This window comes from Sciurus carolinensis, chromosome 5 (genome assembly GCF_902686445.1).
Source record: "Sciurus carolinensis chromosome 5, mSciCar1.2, whole genome shotgun sequence".
Lineage (NCBI taxonomy): Eukaryota > Metazoa > Chordata > Mammalia > Rodentia > Sciuridae > Sciurus > Sciurus carolinensis.
In genome coordinates this window covers 10,752,756-10,771,427 of record NC_062217.1, presented here as the reverse complement: position 1 = coordinate 10,771,427, position 18,672 = coordinate 10,752,756, and the positions used below count along the sequence as shown (strand labels likewise).

General features: G+C 43.9%; 1 protein-coding gene across 6 annotated transcripts in view; it reads right to left on the bottom strand.

Moving 5' to 3' along the window:
• The window catches only part of Tmtc4 (transmembrane O-mannosyltransferase targeting cadherins 4), a 59,804-nt gene that overhangs the window by 32,967 nt on the left and 8,165 nt on the right, over nt 1-18,672 (bottom strand). For all 6 annotated transcript variants that reach the window (XR_007108761.1, XM_047553209.1, XM_047553208.1 and 3 more), the window contains 3 exons: nt 17,601-17,716; nt 16,366-16,582; nt 11,274-11,361 (listed from right to left, as the gene is read on the bottom strand). Coding sequence is in view for 5 of the 6 variants with exons in the window: in XM_047553209.1 (XP_047409165.1) it covers nt 11,274-11,361; nt 16,366-16,582; nt 17,601-17,716 (421 nt within the window). In the remaining variant the exon portion in view is untranslated. The remainder of the gene's footprint in view (nt 1-11,273; nt 11,362-16,365; nt 16,583-17,600; nt 17,717-18,672) is intronic.

Below are 18,672 nucleotides of genomic sequence, written 5' to 3'. Positions count from 1 at the left end.
TCTCTGCACATCATGTGGCTCAGCCTGGGTCTGCTCTGCTCCCTGGGTAGATTGGCTCTGACCTCTACCAAAGGGTGTGTGGCTAGTGGCAGAAGGCTGGCACTGAATGAACACCTGGGACAGGTAAGGCTGTGGGTCAGGCTGGGCTGTCAGCCTGTGTGGGGGTGTGGCATCAACAGGAAGTCAAATACTGCCAGACACATGGACCGGTGAGAAGCTCAGGACCAGGGGAGCTCGAGGACAGCTGCAGGACCTGAGCTGCCTGAGGGGGAGGCGGGTTTGGCCATAAACTGCTTTGGTCAGTGGTGAATACAGCCTCGGGCTGGAGCTGAACTGCTGGGAGGGGAGGAAGATGATAGGTAGGACTCATTTCTGTGCTTCCTTTGAAGTCCCTGCTCCTCATCCAAATACATGAATAAATGGGAGCCCGCTTGGAGGATCCAATCATGAGCTTGTCAGGTGCCTTGGGTCAGTTCCACTTAAGAATTCCACTTCTACCATTTATTATATGACACTGAGTAAGTTACTTATCCTCCCAGTCATAATGCCCTTATCTATGAATCAGGAACAAGAGGAACCCTTTCAGGATAAATTTGAGATTTGAGACATCTTGTTTTCCTTTTTTTTTTTTTTTTTTTTTTTGGGCTGTGTTGGGGATTGAACTCAGGGCCTTGTGCATGCTTGGCAAGCGCTCTACCACTGAGCCATCCCACCCCTCCTTTCAGAACAGATTCGAGAAGGAAAAGTTATGGCAGAATGCTTAGCCATTTGTTACATGCTGCAAAAAAGCAAAACATCTCTGGAAAATACATAAGAAACTGGCTACATTAATTTCTGAGAAGTTCTAAGAAAAATGTGGGCGAGGAGGGATGAAGTCTGACTTTTCATTGTCTAATCTTTAGTACCCTTTACAACTTCTTAGCCATGTGCATATATTTAAAACCTTGTTAAAAACTACCCATTAATCACTTGGTACAGTGCCAGGGCCACAGGAAACAGTCAACACCCACTTCCCGCACATGAGTCAGCAAAACTCCCTCAGCTTAGAAGGAGGTGGAATTTCCAATGAGCTTCCATGCAACAGTCAAGGGGGTGGCTGCCGAGTCACCCTGTCATGAAATATGCCCTGTGTGGTGTGGTACACAGCGTAACAGGCACACGTTGGTTCTCATCAAACTGCAGGACACTGACAAGAAGTGCTTTAGTGTGTGTGTGTGTGACTGCAGACCCTGAATGGAGGGATTAAAGTCTTGTGAATCCTCAAGAACTAATCCGCAAAGTCCCAGATGGAAAGAAGGCTTGCATGTCCCAAGAGCAGGGGTGGCTGCCACTCTGACCCTGGCACCTTCCACACACGGGTTGAGACGTATGGCAAGATAACAAAGCCCATACCCAGCTGGACCATGGGGGCTCTCAGCAGAATGTGAGCAGGACTGATTCCTGATGGGACTGACACCTGCTGCTGCCTTCAGGCTAAATGCCACCCTTCTGAAAGTGGCTTTCATTAGTGGCCTTGCTAATGTGACCACCCGGCCCCTCGCCACTCTCCCTGGGTCTACACTATATTCTGGGCACCCCAGCCAACTCAACCCGCTCTCGCTTGGCTCTGCTTACTTGGTTCCCTTAGGCTAGAAACACCTCTGGGAAAATTCTATGCATCTTATAAAGCTGTCAAATGTCACTTAAGCTGTGAAACGGTGTCCCCACACTCCCAGGCAGCCTCCCTTACAAATTCACTGGGTTCACTGCAGCAAAGGGTCCCACTGCACGTGTCATTACCCCTGTGGGTAGGTGCCCCTAACTGACCTCCTGGATTAGGTTAGGCTTAGTCATGGCCTCTAACTGCCCTATCATAATCTATCATAACAATCTTGTCACCATCTACTCACAGCTTGTTATAAACCCTAGACTGTCAGTCACCCCCTCAGACGAGGGCTCCTCAGCGTCAACACTACCAGGCTGGCTGGGCTTTGTTGTGGGGTTGCCATGCATTCTAGATGTCTAGCAGCAACCCCAGCTTCTACCCATTAGATGCCAGTAGCACCCCCAACCTCAGTGGTATCAGACACTGCAAAGCGACCGTGGTGGGTGGGAATCGCTCCCTGCTGAGAACCATTGCCCTAAACCAGTGCTATTCACAATGTGGGGTCCTGGGACCTGCGCCTGGATCTTGGTAGAAACACAGATTCAGGTCCCACCCAGAATTCCTGCAGCAGGAATTCTGAGGATGGCAACCAGCCATCAGCCCCTTCGATGAGCTTTCTGAATGATTCTGATGCTCCTTGAAGGTCGAGAGCATCACTCTCGGTAGCAAGCTTGTACACAGCTGTACCCCTGGCACCATGCCTGGCTTTCAGGAGCAACTGGAAATTTTACTGACCAAATCAGCAGCCCCTGACTGACTCTGAAAGGCAACACGTGTTCAGTGAATGAAGCAGAATCCTTTCCAAGATGCTTCCAGCAGGGGGCCACCCAATCTTGACGTGAGCAACTTGAGCGATGGGGAAGAAACTTTGTAACACAGCCCATTTCATTTTCAAACTCTGGGGCATTAGAATAATCTTCCTGGTGCCGAGCCCAAGTCTGCCCCTGTAAATTTTGGGTCTTAGCTCCAAGCTGTTCAGGCAGCACAGAGCCCAGAGATCAAGTCTCCAATAAAAACCATTATATGTCAGTACCTTTAGTTCCATCAAGCGAACTTGAGGGTAATTTGCAGAAATTACACTATGTGTATGTAATACCCAAAGATCACAATTATAACCACAACAATAATTTTAAAAAACCTCTCATATTAAGTATGAGTCTAATTTGAGCATTTATGTCTATGGGAACTATTTATTTCATTTGGGCATTTGTTAGCACTCATTAACAAAACGTTGGCAGATGCCAAAGCTTTAAAAACTTTTTTTGACTAAAATAACCCTAAAGTTAACACATCAATGAATTCCTTTCAGGAAATGATTTGGGGAAAGGGAACCAAAGATTTGAGCATGGAGCCCAGGATCCAGCTGGTAAAACCCCAGGTGATCACAGCTCACAGTGTTCCATGAAGGAGCACCAAAAGCCCAGGCCTTTCCCCACACGCAGAGGCAGAGATGGCCTTGATGGCTTCGGCTCAGGGCATGCTGTCCTTCTCTCCAAACTCTTCTCCTGAATCTATCTGAAACCACTTCAGTATTTTCTCATACGAGCAGTTCTGTTTCACATGGAAACAGAAACCTTTAACGACAGATGATCCCATTAGTTACCATGGGTTCTCTTCTCTGGGTCAGTGGGGAAAAGGCACTGCCCCCAACCCTTCAGGCCCTGGAGGAGAGGTCTGTGGTCCAGCCTTGTCCACTGTCTTCAAGTGGACAGAGCACCAGGTTCAGCCGTTCACGAGACACCAATGCACCTGCTTGCCCCCGCCAACTTTCACTTGGATCTGACTCTACAACTTTCTCACTTCCACAATTTGTGCTTATACTTTTCACCTAAACAGAATATGATTTCTCAGTGTACTGCTCCTGGTTCTTAATTTCAAAAGCAAGTTCCTTGATCATTTTACCTCTTTTTCTAGAGTAACTGAACTAGCTTGTATTTTATTAGACATGCATTAATTTTCCCCATGGGCCAAGGGCCTCTGATAGGAAACAAATTCCCAGTTCCCCCACCGAAATGCTCAAGGGACTCTCTTGAGGCGCGTTTACTTCCTGTTAACAAGAAGCAAAATTACTCCACAGATGTAAAAATGATGGGGCTCATATTCCACCCATCTTGTCCAGAATTTAAAATGGCTTTCTCCTTGGATGGCTAACTCAGAGTTAACTGAATATAGAAATACAACATACAGAAAACATAGCCTTCAGATTTATCGACAATCTTCTTCCTAATCTCACCCCATAATCCTACCACCTCTCAAGTCCTAAGCCCTCACTCCACATCCACTAGCAAATCCTCAATGGCAATTTTCCTGGACGAATCCTACCCTTTAATCTTCCCTTAGGTCTCCCCGGTCCCCTAAAATGCACTCAGAGTGAAAGCATATGAGAGGAAGGTCCTGTTTTTTTGCTGAAGAGGCTTATTCGGTGATCATTAAATATTCAGGATCACTTGTCACAACAGTGGCAATTTCAGATCAAAGGCAAAATTTCAATGGCCAGTTATTAACCTAGTGGCAGCTTTACATTCAGAGGACCACATCCCAGACCCGCCACTTTCCAGGAGAGGAGTCATTATGTAGCCAACAATCTCCTGAAATTTATCTAGTCCCAGTTGAAATGTGTTGTAAATGGAACATACACACCCAATTTTGAAGACTTTGTATGAAAAAAATAATGCAGAATATTTTGTATTTTTATATTCATTATATTGAAATTGTATTTTTGATATATTGGACTAAATAAAATATATTATTAACAATTCATCTTTCCTGTTTCTTTTTATAATGTAGCTATTAGAAAACTTAAAATTACATGTATGGCTCTCAACCTTTCTATTGCATAGAAGTGTCTCTAGATCATATGATCAAAGTCCCAGTTAACAGCTGAAATAATCTGGAATTGCTACGTTTGTATTCTGATTCTACCTTCAAGAACTTGGAAAATATGAAATGAGTTTGCCTGTTTAAATCACATTAGTCATTCAATATTTTATCGGAAGCCACAAAACTAAGCATGCACATGCACTTTTTAGTTTTCCAGAATCCAAACTGGTAATCTCAATTTAGTTAATATTATAAAACCATATAAGTCAAAGAGGTCCTCTTTACAATTGTGTAGTATGATATGCATGATAAACTAAGGTCCATCAACACAGCTTTGACAAAATCTCTCCAGTGCTGGGTTGAGCAAAAAAGGCTTTATAAAAACTAAACTGGGGAACTAGCTCTGAGTGTTGGGTGCCATGCCTTGTGAACTTCTGATAATACACTGACCTAGGATAGCTTTACCCATGTAATTCCCCACATCAATTTTGAGTCTAGGTTTGCTAAGAAATGCTAATAATTGTCAATATATAATGTCATCTAGATGAATTTGACCTTTTGTGTTTCTGTGGCTACTTAGTAACTAACACAAATCATTCTTTTATTCCAAGTTTTGAGTATTTCAATAAAATGACTGAGACAGGTAACACGGGGTCACCTTGCATACAGTGGGCACTCAGTAAATGACTGTTCAATCAATGAATAGTTTCCTCTATTTCCATGTCTTTCAGAAGTCTTTTATATTGCCACATTTCTTATGCAATTATGAGATATAATTCAATACCAAAAAGTTAGTCATTTTCTCAGTGTGAATAAATACAGCCAGAAATAAGTCTTTTCAACTTTTAGATATAGTCTTTAAAAACCCTCACACTGAAGGAATCACCATCCTGTAAGATTCTTTAAAAACACTTTTAATTTTAAAAATTATGTAAAGAATATAAGAAAGCACAGGGGAAAATGATTAATTTTAAAGTCAGAAATAACTGTTAGGGCTGGGGATGTGGCTCAGTTGGTAGAGTGTTTGCCTTGCAAGCACAAAGCCCTGGGTTCAATCCCCAGCACTGCAAAAAAAAAAAAAAAAAAAAAAAAAAAAAAAAAAAAAAAAAAAAAACTGTTAAAAAAAACTGTTAAAAATAAATTGTGAGTCAGATGTCACATCCAGTGCAGTTGACTTGTGAATATTTTTGTTCAGAAAATTCTCAAGATAGGGAATTCCAGCCCGTGCACAGCTCCTAAGCACCTCAGGATGATACCTTTACCTAGAGTTCTGTCTCATTTTCTTCTAGAGTGCTAAATTTTAAGCTCCAATGACCCAGGGGAGGATGGTGCTTACTCCCTGCTGGATCCCTCATCTCTTGCAAGATCAGCACCAGCAAACACCAACAGTTTGTGATCCAGCACATGGTTTTTCTTGTTTCAATACATGTCTCTATTATCTAAGAAAATTCAACCCTGTAGGTAAGGGGAGGCAAAGGCTGACAGAGTAAAGGGAACACAGGACGGGTGGGGGGAGCAACAGCAGAAAGGCACTTGTCAGTATTAACACCCACAAGTGCCAACAGATGTGGCCAATTTAATGAAGCATGTGCCTCGGATCTGGCACTCCTTCCAGGGGGAAGCTTCCTTGCAGCAGAAGCAGCACATTGTCCATGCTAGCCCTCCTCACCACTCTCCGCCTGGCATCTCTGCCGAGTGAAACTGGCACATCGTGGTGTGTGTGGGAACCGCGCCACCCAGACAGGTGGCCACAACTCTGTAGCTGCCAGAGCAACACAATGAGCATCAGATTCACGTTCCAAAAGTTGGAACCAACCAAGCCTGCTTCCATACGCAACGTCAAAGTCAGGCTTGCTGTCTTCGAATGGGGGCGGTGGGGATCAAGCAATGGAGGAACCAAAGAAACACGGAGGTGGAGAAAAGAGGTGTCAGTGTCCGTCAGCAGAGGCCTGCCTCTAAGAACAGGTGTCCTGGGTGACATGAGTTAGGCTACGGACTGATTTTTTTAAGCTGCATGATTCTAAGTCAAAGAAAAACAGATTTCTTAAATCAGAATGAAAACACAAAGGAATGGTATTCTGAGAGTAAGTTACTCTGTATTGATGCCTGGAATAAGATAAGGAGAACAAAATAACGAAGAAGGTTCAAGAAGTTAAGAACAACTGCGATTTGGGATTCTCTGTATTATGAATAAGACTCTAGAACTTACAATGGTTGTTTAGGTGGGTAGTAAATTCATTTCTCTCTGGAGGAGACTCTCCTTCCCACTTCAAGTGAGACTTAGTAAATTTCTCTTCTTAGTCCTAACTCCCACGAGATGAATATTTTAAGGGACTGGTTTAAAAACACAATTGTTTTCACTATTCCAGCAAACTTCTAGTACAGATGAACTGTTTTCAACCTGAACTACCAGACTTCAAAAAGCAAAGAAATATTGACAAAACATCTCATCCTAAGAATAATACCTTTTGTTTGGGGCATTTGGAAATAACCAGCATACCATTGACTTCATCTGACCTGATGATTTTTCTTTTAATAAAGAAAAAATATGTTGCCTTTACAACACTTCCCTTTTTTAAAAAAAGATTTTGTTGCCAGGTGCGATGGCACACGCCTGTAATCCCAGCAGCTTGGGAGGCTGAGGCAGGAGGATTATCAGTTCAAAGCCAGCTTCAGCATTAGCAAGGCCCTAAGCAACTTAGTGAGACCCCCATCTCAAAAAATAAAATATAAAAAAGGGCTGGGAATGTAGCTCAGTGGTTAAGCACCCTGAGTTCAATTTCCAGTAACACCACCCCCCTCCCCGCCAAAAAAAAATTTATTGCAAAAGATCTTGCTTGTAGACATTTTACTTAAGCAATGAAAGAAAAACAAACAAACAAACAAACAAGAAAAGAAGGCAGGACCCTGGAAATGTTATATGAAATGTAAAATGAAAATTTTTCATTTTCTAAAAATCAGAGGATTCCAGAGGCGAGCCCAGAGTTGTTTGCTCATAAACTCAGGCAGTTAAAAACTGTCTAGAGCTTTACAATACAGACACTGCATCTATAAAGAAGCTAATGAGATTACCAAAAAGGAGATGCAGCCTCTGAAAGAGCTTTTTAACTAAAGAATTAATTTCAGAGCATGTAGTTTTGTGTTCCCTTATAAAATAATATTAGATCTGTTCCTTTGGAAAAACCTTTCTGGACTTCAAGTTTATGTGTAACTAATGCTGGGTCCTCCCCACCCCCCCTTTTAAACTTTATGTCCAGACCCTAAAAGTATAAAGATTAGATCTTTAAATGGTTAACTTTAAACATTAAACAGTATTATTATTGGCATCCCAATAAAAACTGGACTTAAGGTCTCCAAAAGCAAAGTTCTGATTCTCTGCCGAGCACTTAGAAGTCCAGGCAACTGGAACAAAAATCACAACTGCGATGACATGAACACATTTACCACATGTGTTTTGTACAGCCAGAATAAAAATGTGATTATTCCTTAAGATATTTCAAATTCCAAATGAAAATATAGATACATGAATGCCCATTAGTATGAAGAGTTCTGTTCTCTTGGATTGAGGGAAATTTAATACAGGGGATATCAAAGAAATTAGTGGTACAAAGGCCACAGCTACCCATGCAGCAAACACCATGAGAGGATGCTACTGAGTGCCTGCTAAGAAAGCTTTGGACAGGGGCTGGGGTGTAGCTCAGTGGCAGGGCACTTGGACCTCACAGAGCACGTACAAGGACCTGGGTTTCATCCCCAGCAAAACACCCACCACACTCACTAGACTTTGTCTTTCTAGTTTTTACATCCCCAGCACTGAACACAGGGCCTGGTACATGAAACTCCCTTAAAAGTTTCATTGACTATTGGTGATGGAATGAAAGACAGAAACTGGTAAGTCTCTATGCTATTTTAGGCAGAATCAGAGACTGTGAGTACTTTTCATGAATGCTGGGCCAGAATGACTCCTGCATACAGGGCTCTTCCTGCCTCTCCCCTCTGTGAAGGTGTTCTGTTTGTGGACACTGCACACCTCTTAAGACTCCTAGGTGCCTCTTAAGACTCCTAGGCACCATGTGTGAGGCTGAACATTAGCATGATGTTTAAGGATGAGTCCAAAGACTTGGTATCTATAAACAAAGAAGAGTCTTGTACTCTCAGCATATTTAGAAGGGGTACAGAAAATCAGAAACAAGAAAAAGTTGTTGGAAACACCAGAGAGAAGGAAAGAACCCACTAGACTTCATCAGCTCCAGTTTTGGGGGTAAGTAGACGAAGGAGACAGGGCGGGCGGGGAGGGTTTGGAGTTTCAAGAGGAAGAGATGACAGGGCAGCTGGTGGAGTGGAGGGGCCATTCTGGTGCCTCATGGCCTGAGAAACAAGGTGGGCAGGGGGTGGGGGAGGTGGCTGGACATCTGGTCACAAGGTCTTGAAGTGGCTGCAGGTGGGCTCAGGCCCAGCACATTGCCAGGGGCACTTAAAGAGACTCACTCAGGTGTGGGACACAGGGAACTTCCCTCAAGGGAAGTACTGCTAATCGCAGTACATCTAAGGCTCTCAGGCCTTAGGTTAGGGTTAGGACCCAGACTGTTTAAGGACCTGGGCTGCTCTGAGCCTCCAGACCTGTGACAGAGTTTGGAGCAGAATTCCATCATTCTGTCAATGGTGTGTGAGGGGAAAGGAGAGGGAATGGAAAATAGCAATTTGCAATGATGGAGACTGTAGCTCGAGATGGGTATTTGAAACCACGCACTTTAAATCTCAGAGAGAAAACAGTGATGATCTACAAAGGAAAGCCTGACCAAGCAAGTGGATGCAGTTGGGGGCAGAAAGGACACAGAGTCCAGGACCAATAACCGTTTGCTGGGTGTGCACAGCAAACTACTTCAGCTCCAAAGCTTCCAAAGGCTAATTAAATAAGCTGTTCCAGAGACCAGGCTGGAGGCAACTCCACAGCTCCATTTTGATTCACTCCTTCCCTTTCCTGAAGGGGGTTCAAGTTAACAGGAAGACACTCCAGAAAGATGGGGCAGCTTGGGTGACCACAGACAGGCTCTGAGAAGGCTCCTGCACCTCTCCATTTGTCTTCTAACTGCTCCAAGGAACATCTACCAAATAAACATCTAATCTTAAAGGCCACATCTACTGCCGTGATTGACTTGCAATAGAAAATATTTCCAGGTTAACTTTCTTGAAAATACTTACAAATTTAGATCTTGAAGGCCTGGTCATTTCTTCCCAATGCTAAATAAATGCTAGAAGAATTTACTGGACCAAATGGAAAGGTCAAATGGTCACTTATGGTTAAAATATATATGTTAGTACTGAAATAAACTTTACCAATTTCCCATAAGTCAAAGTATTAATTAATTGAAAAATCATGCATTTAAGCAACTTCACCTTTGGTATTAAATTTCTAGATTTTTTTTAAAAGAAACTTATCTTTTGTATAAATATATAATTTTATAATTCATAAATAACTTGAAAACATACACATATAAATATTAATGTATAAATTTATGAATTAGATAACAGAAATAGTAAAGAATTCAGGAAAAGAATATGAAATGTCTAGTTTTTCACCATGCTGAAATAACACTCCATTAAAAGTGGGCTAATAAATGTACTGGTATACTTGACAGAATTTTTAGTTTCATGATAGTTTTTCCATTATTTCTTAAGAGTAATCTTTAAAAGTAGTAAGGGGTTCTAGTGTATCATCCCCATGTGAAACCTACAGACATTTGGTACTTCTTCAAAAGACACATTAGATGTATCTGAAATCCATTTAGAATAGAGTGAAGTTACCTTAAGGTACAATGTATTAAATGATACTTAAAATGTATTAAATGATACTTAAGACTTTTTAGAGTTGTCTTTGAGAAAAACCACAAGTCTATCCCTGGGTCTGCAAGTTCACAATTAATGGACAACTTTAGAACCTGAAGTAACATTTGTAATGGTCACATCAGGGAGGGAAAATGGAACCTCTTCTCCTATTCTCCAATCACAATCTTTCTTTCTTTATTTTTTAAACATTTTTAGTTGTAGATGGACACAATATATCTTTTATTTATTTTTATGTGGTGCTGAGGATCAAAGCCAGTGCTTCACATGTGCTAGGCAAGTGCTCTACCACTGAGCCACAACCCCAGCCCCCCAAATCATGATCTTATGGAAAAGATACACTATGGTACCAGCATCACCATCAGCTTCACTACGAGGCTGAGGGAGGGATGACCCAGATCAGGGGCGAGCTTTATGATCATTGTGGGGGAACCATCCCAGGAAGAGACGCACGTGCCTGCCTGCAAGCTAACTTTCAGTCTCAGGAAAAGCTACCTCCACTACTGTCCATACTTGATGCTGTTCTATTCCCCTGTCCCTAAACTCTCAGGTGAGTCACTGGATGAAGTGGTGATTTTATCTTGGCATGTAAAACAATAGTGACCAAGGGGTGAGGTGTGGCAGGTGTAACCACACTGAGTGAGCACTGGTACCTCCTGGGGACATGGAGTGGGGGTAAAACAGTAGCTTCAGTAGCTCTGCTGCTTCTGCCAGTGGCTTCACCAGCGGGAAACTCCCATGTGAACCCTGGACCGAGAACTGTTTTACTCATCTAGAACTCTGCATCATGAAAAGGCAGTGGAGGTAACAGATATATCTAAAGAGGGTTTCCACCTCCAGAGCCACATTCCCCCCAAAGCAGTAACCTTATGTAAGCAAGCAATTTCCCATCGGCTTAAACACTGCTTAACAGCACAAAAACACAAAGAAGTTGCAAAATTAAGAAGGCAAACATAATGCTTACTTTCTCTAAATGCTTTACAGTAGCCAAGGAAAGATAACAAAAAGAACAGGGCGCACAGGAGGTCAGCGCGGCCGACAACGCCAGCAACCTTAAAAGAAGGGGAGAAAAGATTCACGTAAAAAACATTGAAACATTCCTAAACTCCGGAAACATAAAACATTCCTTAGACATAGCAAACCAGAAACTTCCTCGGCTCCTCCACCCACTCTGATACCCTGGGAAGCTCTGCCACGGGCCTCTGGGGCCACCTTACTTTGCTTCTCTTCTTCCCTTTTTGGTCTAGGGCTGGATTTAACTGCTTCCGAGAGAAGGAAGGGTTGTTCTGAAGGTCCTGGCAGCTGTGCTGCAAGCTGGACATAGACAGTAAGCGCTGTTATTTAACGTGCTACCCCAAGAGTCACAGCCACTCAGGCTTCCAACCTGCCCGAAGCCGAGCTTCCACTGGAAGACAGCAGCAGCTCAGAGGACGTGAGATTTAAAAAATAAATTTGATCAGAGACATGAAGGATATAAAGGTGGCAAATATGTGTTAAAAGCCGCCAGGCACAGAGAAAGACAGGAATAAGCCTTCCGAGCTGCCTCTGCCATCATTCCCTCTTCCACCCAAAAGTGATCACATGGCTACCCTGGAAAGCAGAACCCTTCAGACGTGAGTAACAAGAGGAGAACAGAATGAAATGCCTTGCATTCCTCTCTCCCGTTTTCCACATGGTGACGCTACCCTCCCCTTTTTTTCCTCAGTGATAATGAAGTGATAGAAAATTTGTGTCTCTTTCTTTCAGGCTGATTACTCCAGCGGTTGTTCTCCAAATGTTTCTTGGTAATGAGAGCCACCGAATTCCACTCAGGGGCACCAGCCTAATTTATGTGGGATCCTTTACTAACTAGCACCTGAACGTGGCATGTACCAAAGCTTCTGCTGTGATAAAGAAATGCTTTAATGTCTATGAGGTGCACAATAAAGGACCAGTCTTACAAATTAAGACAAAGGAATATATAATTGAAAATTATATATATAACTGAAATTATATATATATACATGTAATATATATAACTGAAAATTACTCTATACACGACTACCAAGTACATATATGATCAAGAATTAAGGAAGACTATCTTTTAGGAGCAGTTTCCCCTACACTGCTATGTACAAAATGCTGAGGTCTATTTTCCATTTTAATTGTGACCTCTGGAAGGTCACAGCCCACAGTGTCATGCAAGGGCTAAGGACTGAATAAACAGATAAATCCAACCCATGAACACCACAAACATGGAAGAACCTACCAAGAGGAAGCAAGGGACAAGATAAGGTTCAACAGATCTGTAAGACATGTGGCAGTATGCTTTAGGGTTAAATAACATGCTCTGCAGATGAAATGCGTGACCACAGGAGTTCTGGAAGAGTCAGGGCAGTAAGCACCCTCAATCAGGGACACAGTAAAACAATCAGGGAGTGGCTACACAGAGGGAGCCTGGCATGGGGCAGGTGTGGCTCCCTGTTAGTCCCCTTCATGAGTCCTATAGGTTGCTTCTAGAACTGGGAATAAGGAGCAGAGAGGGAAAGACAAAGGACAGAGAAGCAGGACTTGTGACAGGAGGCGCTTCCTAAAGCTGTGGCCCTACAGTGCTGAGGGCAGACTGGGACCCCAAACTCTCAGAGAAGACAAAGCCCCTATAGCCACAGAGCAACAGGTGGGAGGAAGCAGAGAGCACAGGTTGCTCCTGCAAGTGACAGGGAGGAAGTGGTTTAGGAAAACTTGAGGGTGCGGCGAAAGGGCCAGGATGTGGAAACCCCCTGCGACAGCTAACACATGCAAAAACTGCCCAGAAGCAAAAACTGAACATTTGTTAGTTGTTGAAGACTGTCCAAGTCTTTAAGTGATAAATATTACACTAACATAAAGAAAAAATGTTTTAAGTACAGTGTTTTAAAGTAAAAGAGCATTTAGTGCTTACAATGAATTTTTTGGCATAGAAATTAAAGAGAGATTTCACAGGAAAAAAAGATGATAAGAGGCTATCTAAGGAGGCACTGTATCCAATCACTATCTGGATGAGGGCATCAGAAAGAGGAGGTTTTGTCTTTCTTTTCAAATATTTGCATAATATCTATTTTCAGGCAAAGTTCTCTACCAAGGCTATTTTCTTTCTTCTGAATAACCGGAAACATTCCTACCTGGGTTTTCCAGAGACATCCTTGCAACACCCCTTATTCCAAAAAGGACATTATTGGAACAATTTGCCCATGGCCATGAAAAGAAATTTGAAGGGAAGCTGGGGGGAAGGTTTCCCACCAAACTCCTTTTTTTTTCCTCCTATATCCATGTCTGGGAGAGAGGAAGTCTTAAGGAGACCTGAGCTTTTCTCTTCTTATACCAGAATTATAATCTGCACCAATACCTTGAGGAAAAAGAAAAGTAAACCCTCCCAGTGGTGCTGGTATCCTCAGGGAGCTCCTGGGGGCCTCCGTTCTGACCAGTGACAGGGACTGCTGAGCCCCAGGCAGACCAGGGCCTATGCATGCCCCTTAGCTCTCTTCCCACCAGGGGGGACTGGCTGTCAGAGGCTTCATGTGTCTACAAACAACTCAGTGATTTGGGGAGGCTTATTTAAGGGGCAGGGGACTGGGGAGGGAGGGAGGGGAAGGGAAAGAGAGACACAGAGACATTCGTTTCAGCTGAGGAGCAAATGACACTGATTGCAATGATCTCCCTACCAACTATGGCCTGGGAGAGGATCAGACTGTAGGGGACCAACTCATTCCTGTTAGCCTGGGGCCATAACCCTGTCTCAGGGACAATGGATGGTGGGTCACCCTAGGAGACTGGAAAATGTAGGTGTTCATTGGCAGTGAACACAAACGTCTTTGGAGTTGATGTTGAGGGGGTAAAGATACAAAACACATCAATGTCGATATAAAGAAATTTGTGGCTAAAGCCTGGGGATTTGTCATCGCTGCCATCCCTTCACAGATATAAGCAGGAACATGAACCACCCAAATCCCACCATCCTCATCCCACACAGGCCAACACGCAGTGTGAGGGTACCGTGCCCAGCCTGCACCAGAGCACTGGGCTGCTTCCTGGGTGCTGGCAGGACACCCGTGAGGCACTCTCCACCATCTGCAAATGAAAGCTCAGGGTGACCTGTTCTTTGCACATCTGTAAACTTGGAATTTAAAATGCAGAGTAGCAGATAACAGGGGAATGAAGATAAAACTGAGTATTATTTGTCAAAATAATAAAAGGTAAATACAACAAGCATCTTAGAATACTAATTTTTAATTCTCTCTTTCTCAGTGCTGGGGATGGAACCCAGGGATTTGTACATGTTAGGCAAGCACTCAACCACTGAGCTACATTCCCCAGACCCAGTACTAGTTCCTGAATAGTTTGAACAGCTGACGTGAAAGGGAGAAGGGAGAGATGAAAAGATTTTTCAAAGATTTCCTCCTCTCCTCAAAGCTAGATTTCCCTCAGTTCCTTTTAAAGATCTGGAATGTGGCCTTTTGAAATTAATACTTTCCCAGATTGCATTTATCTAGAGTGAGTGAGCGTGTATGTGTGTGTGTGTGTGTGTGTAAAAACACATCCAGTCACACCTATTGACACTTGAAACTTTTTTATAAATCAATTTCTCAATACATAAAATCAGAATTTTAGAAATTTCTTTGGCTAATAATTCAAATGTCAATTTGCTTTCATGATTATGCTAATCTGGGCAAGAAGCAAATAAGGAATGAGGACTTTTCCAGAGATTGCTTTGTTTATGATTGACGTGTACACTCCATCTAAGTTCCAGCAAACATTTAGAGACTAGGGAACTCAAACTGAAACCAATTATAAGTCAGGCACAGGTATGTATTGACAAACAGCTTATAGCTAAACTCTTGCAACATCAGACCCTAGCCTATGAAGGCCTTAAATTTTCTGAACTTGCTGAAGTAAAAAAGTAAAATTTAAAAAGATGAGAAGATTGTAATAGCAACTTCATGATACTCTTGATACCAAAGAATAGGCAGTTCAACAAAAGTCAGTTCCAAAAACAGGAATTCTGCTCAGTGTTTTGGAACTGACTCTGAGATACTCCATAGGACAGCTGGTTAAATGCAGGTTTCTAAATCCCTCTATTAAATGCAGATGTCTATTTTGAGAGAAGTAATGAAGTGTATGCAGTATTTTATACTAGGTACTTTAGACTCACAGAATAAGTGACTAAAATCAGATCTTTTGCCTCAGCAAATATGCTGACTTACATTTTCTAAGGGTTTGGGATGGTGGTGGAGGGAGGGATATTCCTGACAATCTTACAAATGTCTAGTTAAATCCCCACACAGTTTGCTCCAAATATCTTCAGCAGCAGCCCAAAGGCATAGGGCCATGGGCCACAGGAAAGCAGGGTGGGCTCCTATGTGGGGCTGCCCCACATAGGACGATGAATAGGGAGAGAGGAAGGTGGGATTTCGTGAGTGGTTCCTCCCATGTCAGCATCTCCTCGGCGTAGGCCTCGGAAGCCCGGGATTTAAGTTCGATCCTATAGTCACCTGCTACTGACCCTGAGTAAGTCCTTCACTTGCCTCCCTGGACCACTGTCCCATTTGTAAAGTGGGAGCTGTAACACTATTCCATCTGACATCATGGCATTTTTATGACAATTGTGGTAAGGTTAAGAAAGCTTTTGGAATCATAAAGCTGTCAGCTACCATAGGAAAACTGCCTCAGACCCTTTGCTGAAGAATGGTTCTTAGATACTGGCCAGGTGACATTCAAGATTCACACCTGCACGGCTGGTGCAGTCACACAAGCTAATCAGAAAGTGTCAGCAGGGACCATACCATTCCTCCAGTATTGAAATCCCCCTGGCAAGGTACCCCACATTTGCTCAAAAGTGAGAAGTCCTAACTTAGAAACAACCACTTCAAGTGTCTGGCAGGGCTTACGGAGTGCACTTCCTGTCTTGGTCCTCTGTGTGCATTCTCCATAACCCTGGAAGCAAGGAGTATATGAAGGCGGCTGTTTTAGCACACAAGACAGCACACGGAGCCTCAGCACTCCTCACACATGTGCGGACATCACAGGCAGGCGACACTTACGCACTCGGTGTGCACTGGATGGACGGCAAACAGCAGCGCTGCCAGCAGGGACGCTCTGGGGGCCAGGTGCACCCTCCGGCCTTTACTGGTGTACTGCAGGCCACCAAATAACACGGAGAAGACGTCCACCATGAGGACGGAGATGCCACCGTGCAGGAGGATGTTGACCACATGAAAACCCACAGGGTGGAAGCCGCCTGACAGATAGTAGTTAATCCTGCAGCAAACACAGATGCTGGTGTTAGAAGTACAGCCGCAGTCTGAAGGAGAAGCGTGTGTGAGTGAGACTCTGCCTTGCTGGTAAAAATAGCACCAAGCTAATAACAGGCTAAGAAGCCTGAAAAACAGTGTGGATGTGATCAACCACAGAGGGGAAAATGGAGAAATGAATGTGTCCAAGGAGAGTGGGGCTGAAGACACCGGGAGAGGAAAATCAAAGGGAAAGCTAGACAGTTAAGTGCAAAAAAGGGAAGGACTGAATTCCCCGTTGACGTAACATTCCACACATCACTCAGGGCTGCCTCTGGGTTTCAAATGGTCATGGAACTTGCTTATCCACAAAAGCAGCTCCTCACAGCATGCCAACCGGCCTTCCTCAAAGACACACCTCGCGGTCGGTGACTCCCACTTTTGAGGGGTTCTCAAAGCTGCTTGTTCCACTACACGACTCCCAGGCTTCTCTGAGAGATCTATACTAAGGTATTCAATGCACCTGAGAAACAGTAGGAACGAGAACCCTTGAGAGGTGACCGACTCCATTTAACACAACAGTCCTCTGAAGGGAAGTTGTTTCTAAGTTTCATTTTTGTTTTGCATATTGACTTTGTCATGGTAGGAAGATTACCATTTTTTGCTATTATTGTGAAAAAAGTCATGATGTCATTAGATGCCTGTGTTGCTCTGACATATTATCACACAGGCCCCTGGGTGCTGAACCATCAGCAAGGGTGCAATGTTCAAGAACTGAGAAAACCAGGGAAGTCTTCATCAAATTGTGCCTCGTCCGTGCACAGGGACCACGCTAACCTCCGTTCTGTGCTGCTGACGATTCCTCGGGCACGTTCCCTCAACCTCCTATGCTGGAATTAGCAAGTACTTCTGAGACTGTGTGAGTGGCTTCTACCTCCACAGGAACCACCGCCTGGACTCCCGAACGCTGGGAACCGGTGACAAAGCCGTGTGCAGTGTCAAGTGCGAGGCCTGGTGACCCCCCCACCCCTGCTGTCACAGCTGACCTGAAAGTCAGAACGGTGAGAGGCCGGTAGGACTTGTGGCTGGTGTTGCTGCTCAGTCTGCTGCCCCAGAAGTCATGATGCCACAGGTCTCCCAGGGGTGTGCCGGCCTGGAGGTCCTGCAGGGACACCCGGGGAGCATTCTGGTCAAAGAAGTCACGATTCCTCCCACACCAAAGCCCTCATCGAGCCCTCTTCCTCAAAGGCCTCTCAGCTCCCAACTCTGCCCACTACCTGCCCTCTCTCCAGTCAGCCCTGGCCAAGCCCCACCCTCTCTCACCTAGGGTGCTGTCGGGCCTCCCAGGGGCTGCTGCGCCCTCTGATGTCTTCTCTGAGTCGAGCATTTCAAAATGCACCTCAGCTCACCCCACTGCTGTGGGTTTAAAGTCCTGCCACAGCTTCTGATGCTCCTGGTGGGGCGGGCTCCTGCCGACCTTGGCAGGCCCATCTGGCTGACTCTCAGCTCCTGCCCCAAAGGACGTGCCATGCGGTACTCCCTTGGATGGTCACCCTTAACTCTTCACAGCCTAACTCCTTTGGGATCCATCTCTCAGTCACCAAGCTCTGACCTTCCTAAGTGGATCCCACTGCCTTCTGAGTCTGGGGCCATTTCCCACCTGTCCCTACAGGGCCTGGCATACAGGTGATTTATAATACTGTTCATACCACTAGGCTTGAGCTCAGGATCTGGGGCGTATCTAAGTTTAACTAAGTTTATCTACGAATACAGAAGGTGGTTAATATATGCTATATAAATGGACCACTTCGCTAAACAAGATCACTATATCATCCCGTATCTAGTAAATAAGGTAATTTACCAAATCTATCCCACTTCACTCATGAGTGTTGGTAAACACAATTTTTAAAAATTTCCACTTTGATCACAGATTAAACAGACTGTGAAATCAGGAAAAAATCCTTTCCCTATAACTTTTAAAGATCATGAAATATTAAAAAAAACCTTTCGATCTTACTATTGAGCTAACTTAATTTGGTACTATATTAAATAAGCTTAAAACACATCCTTTTCACATTTAAAATATGAAACTAAATGGTGTGAAGGGAAAACAAGGCT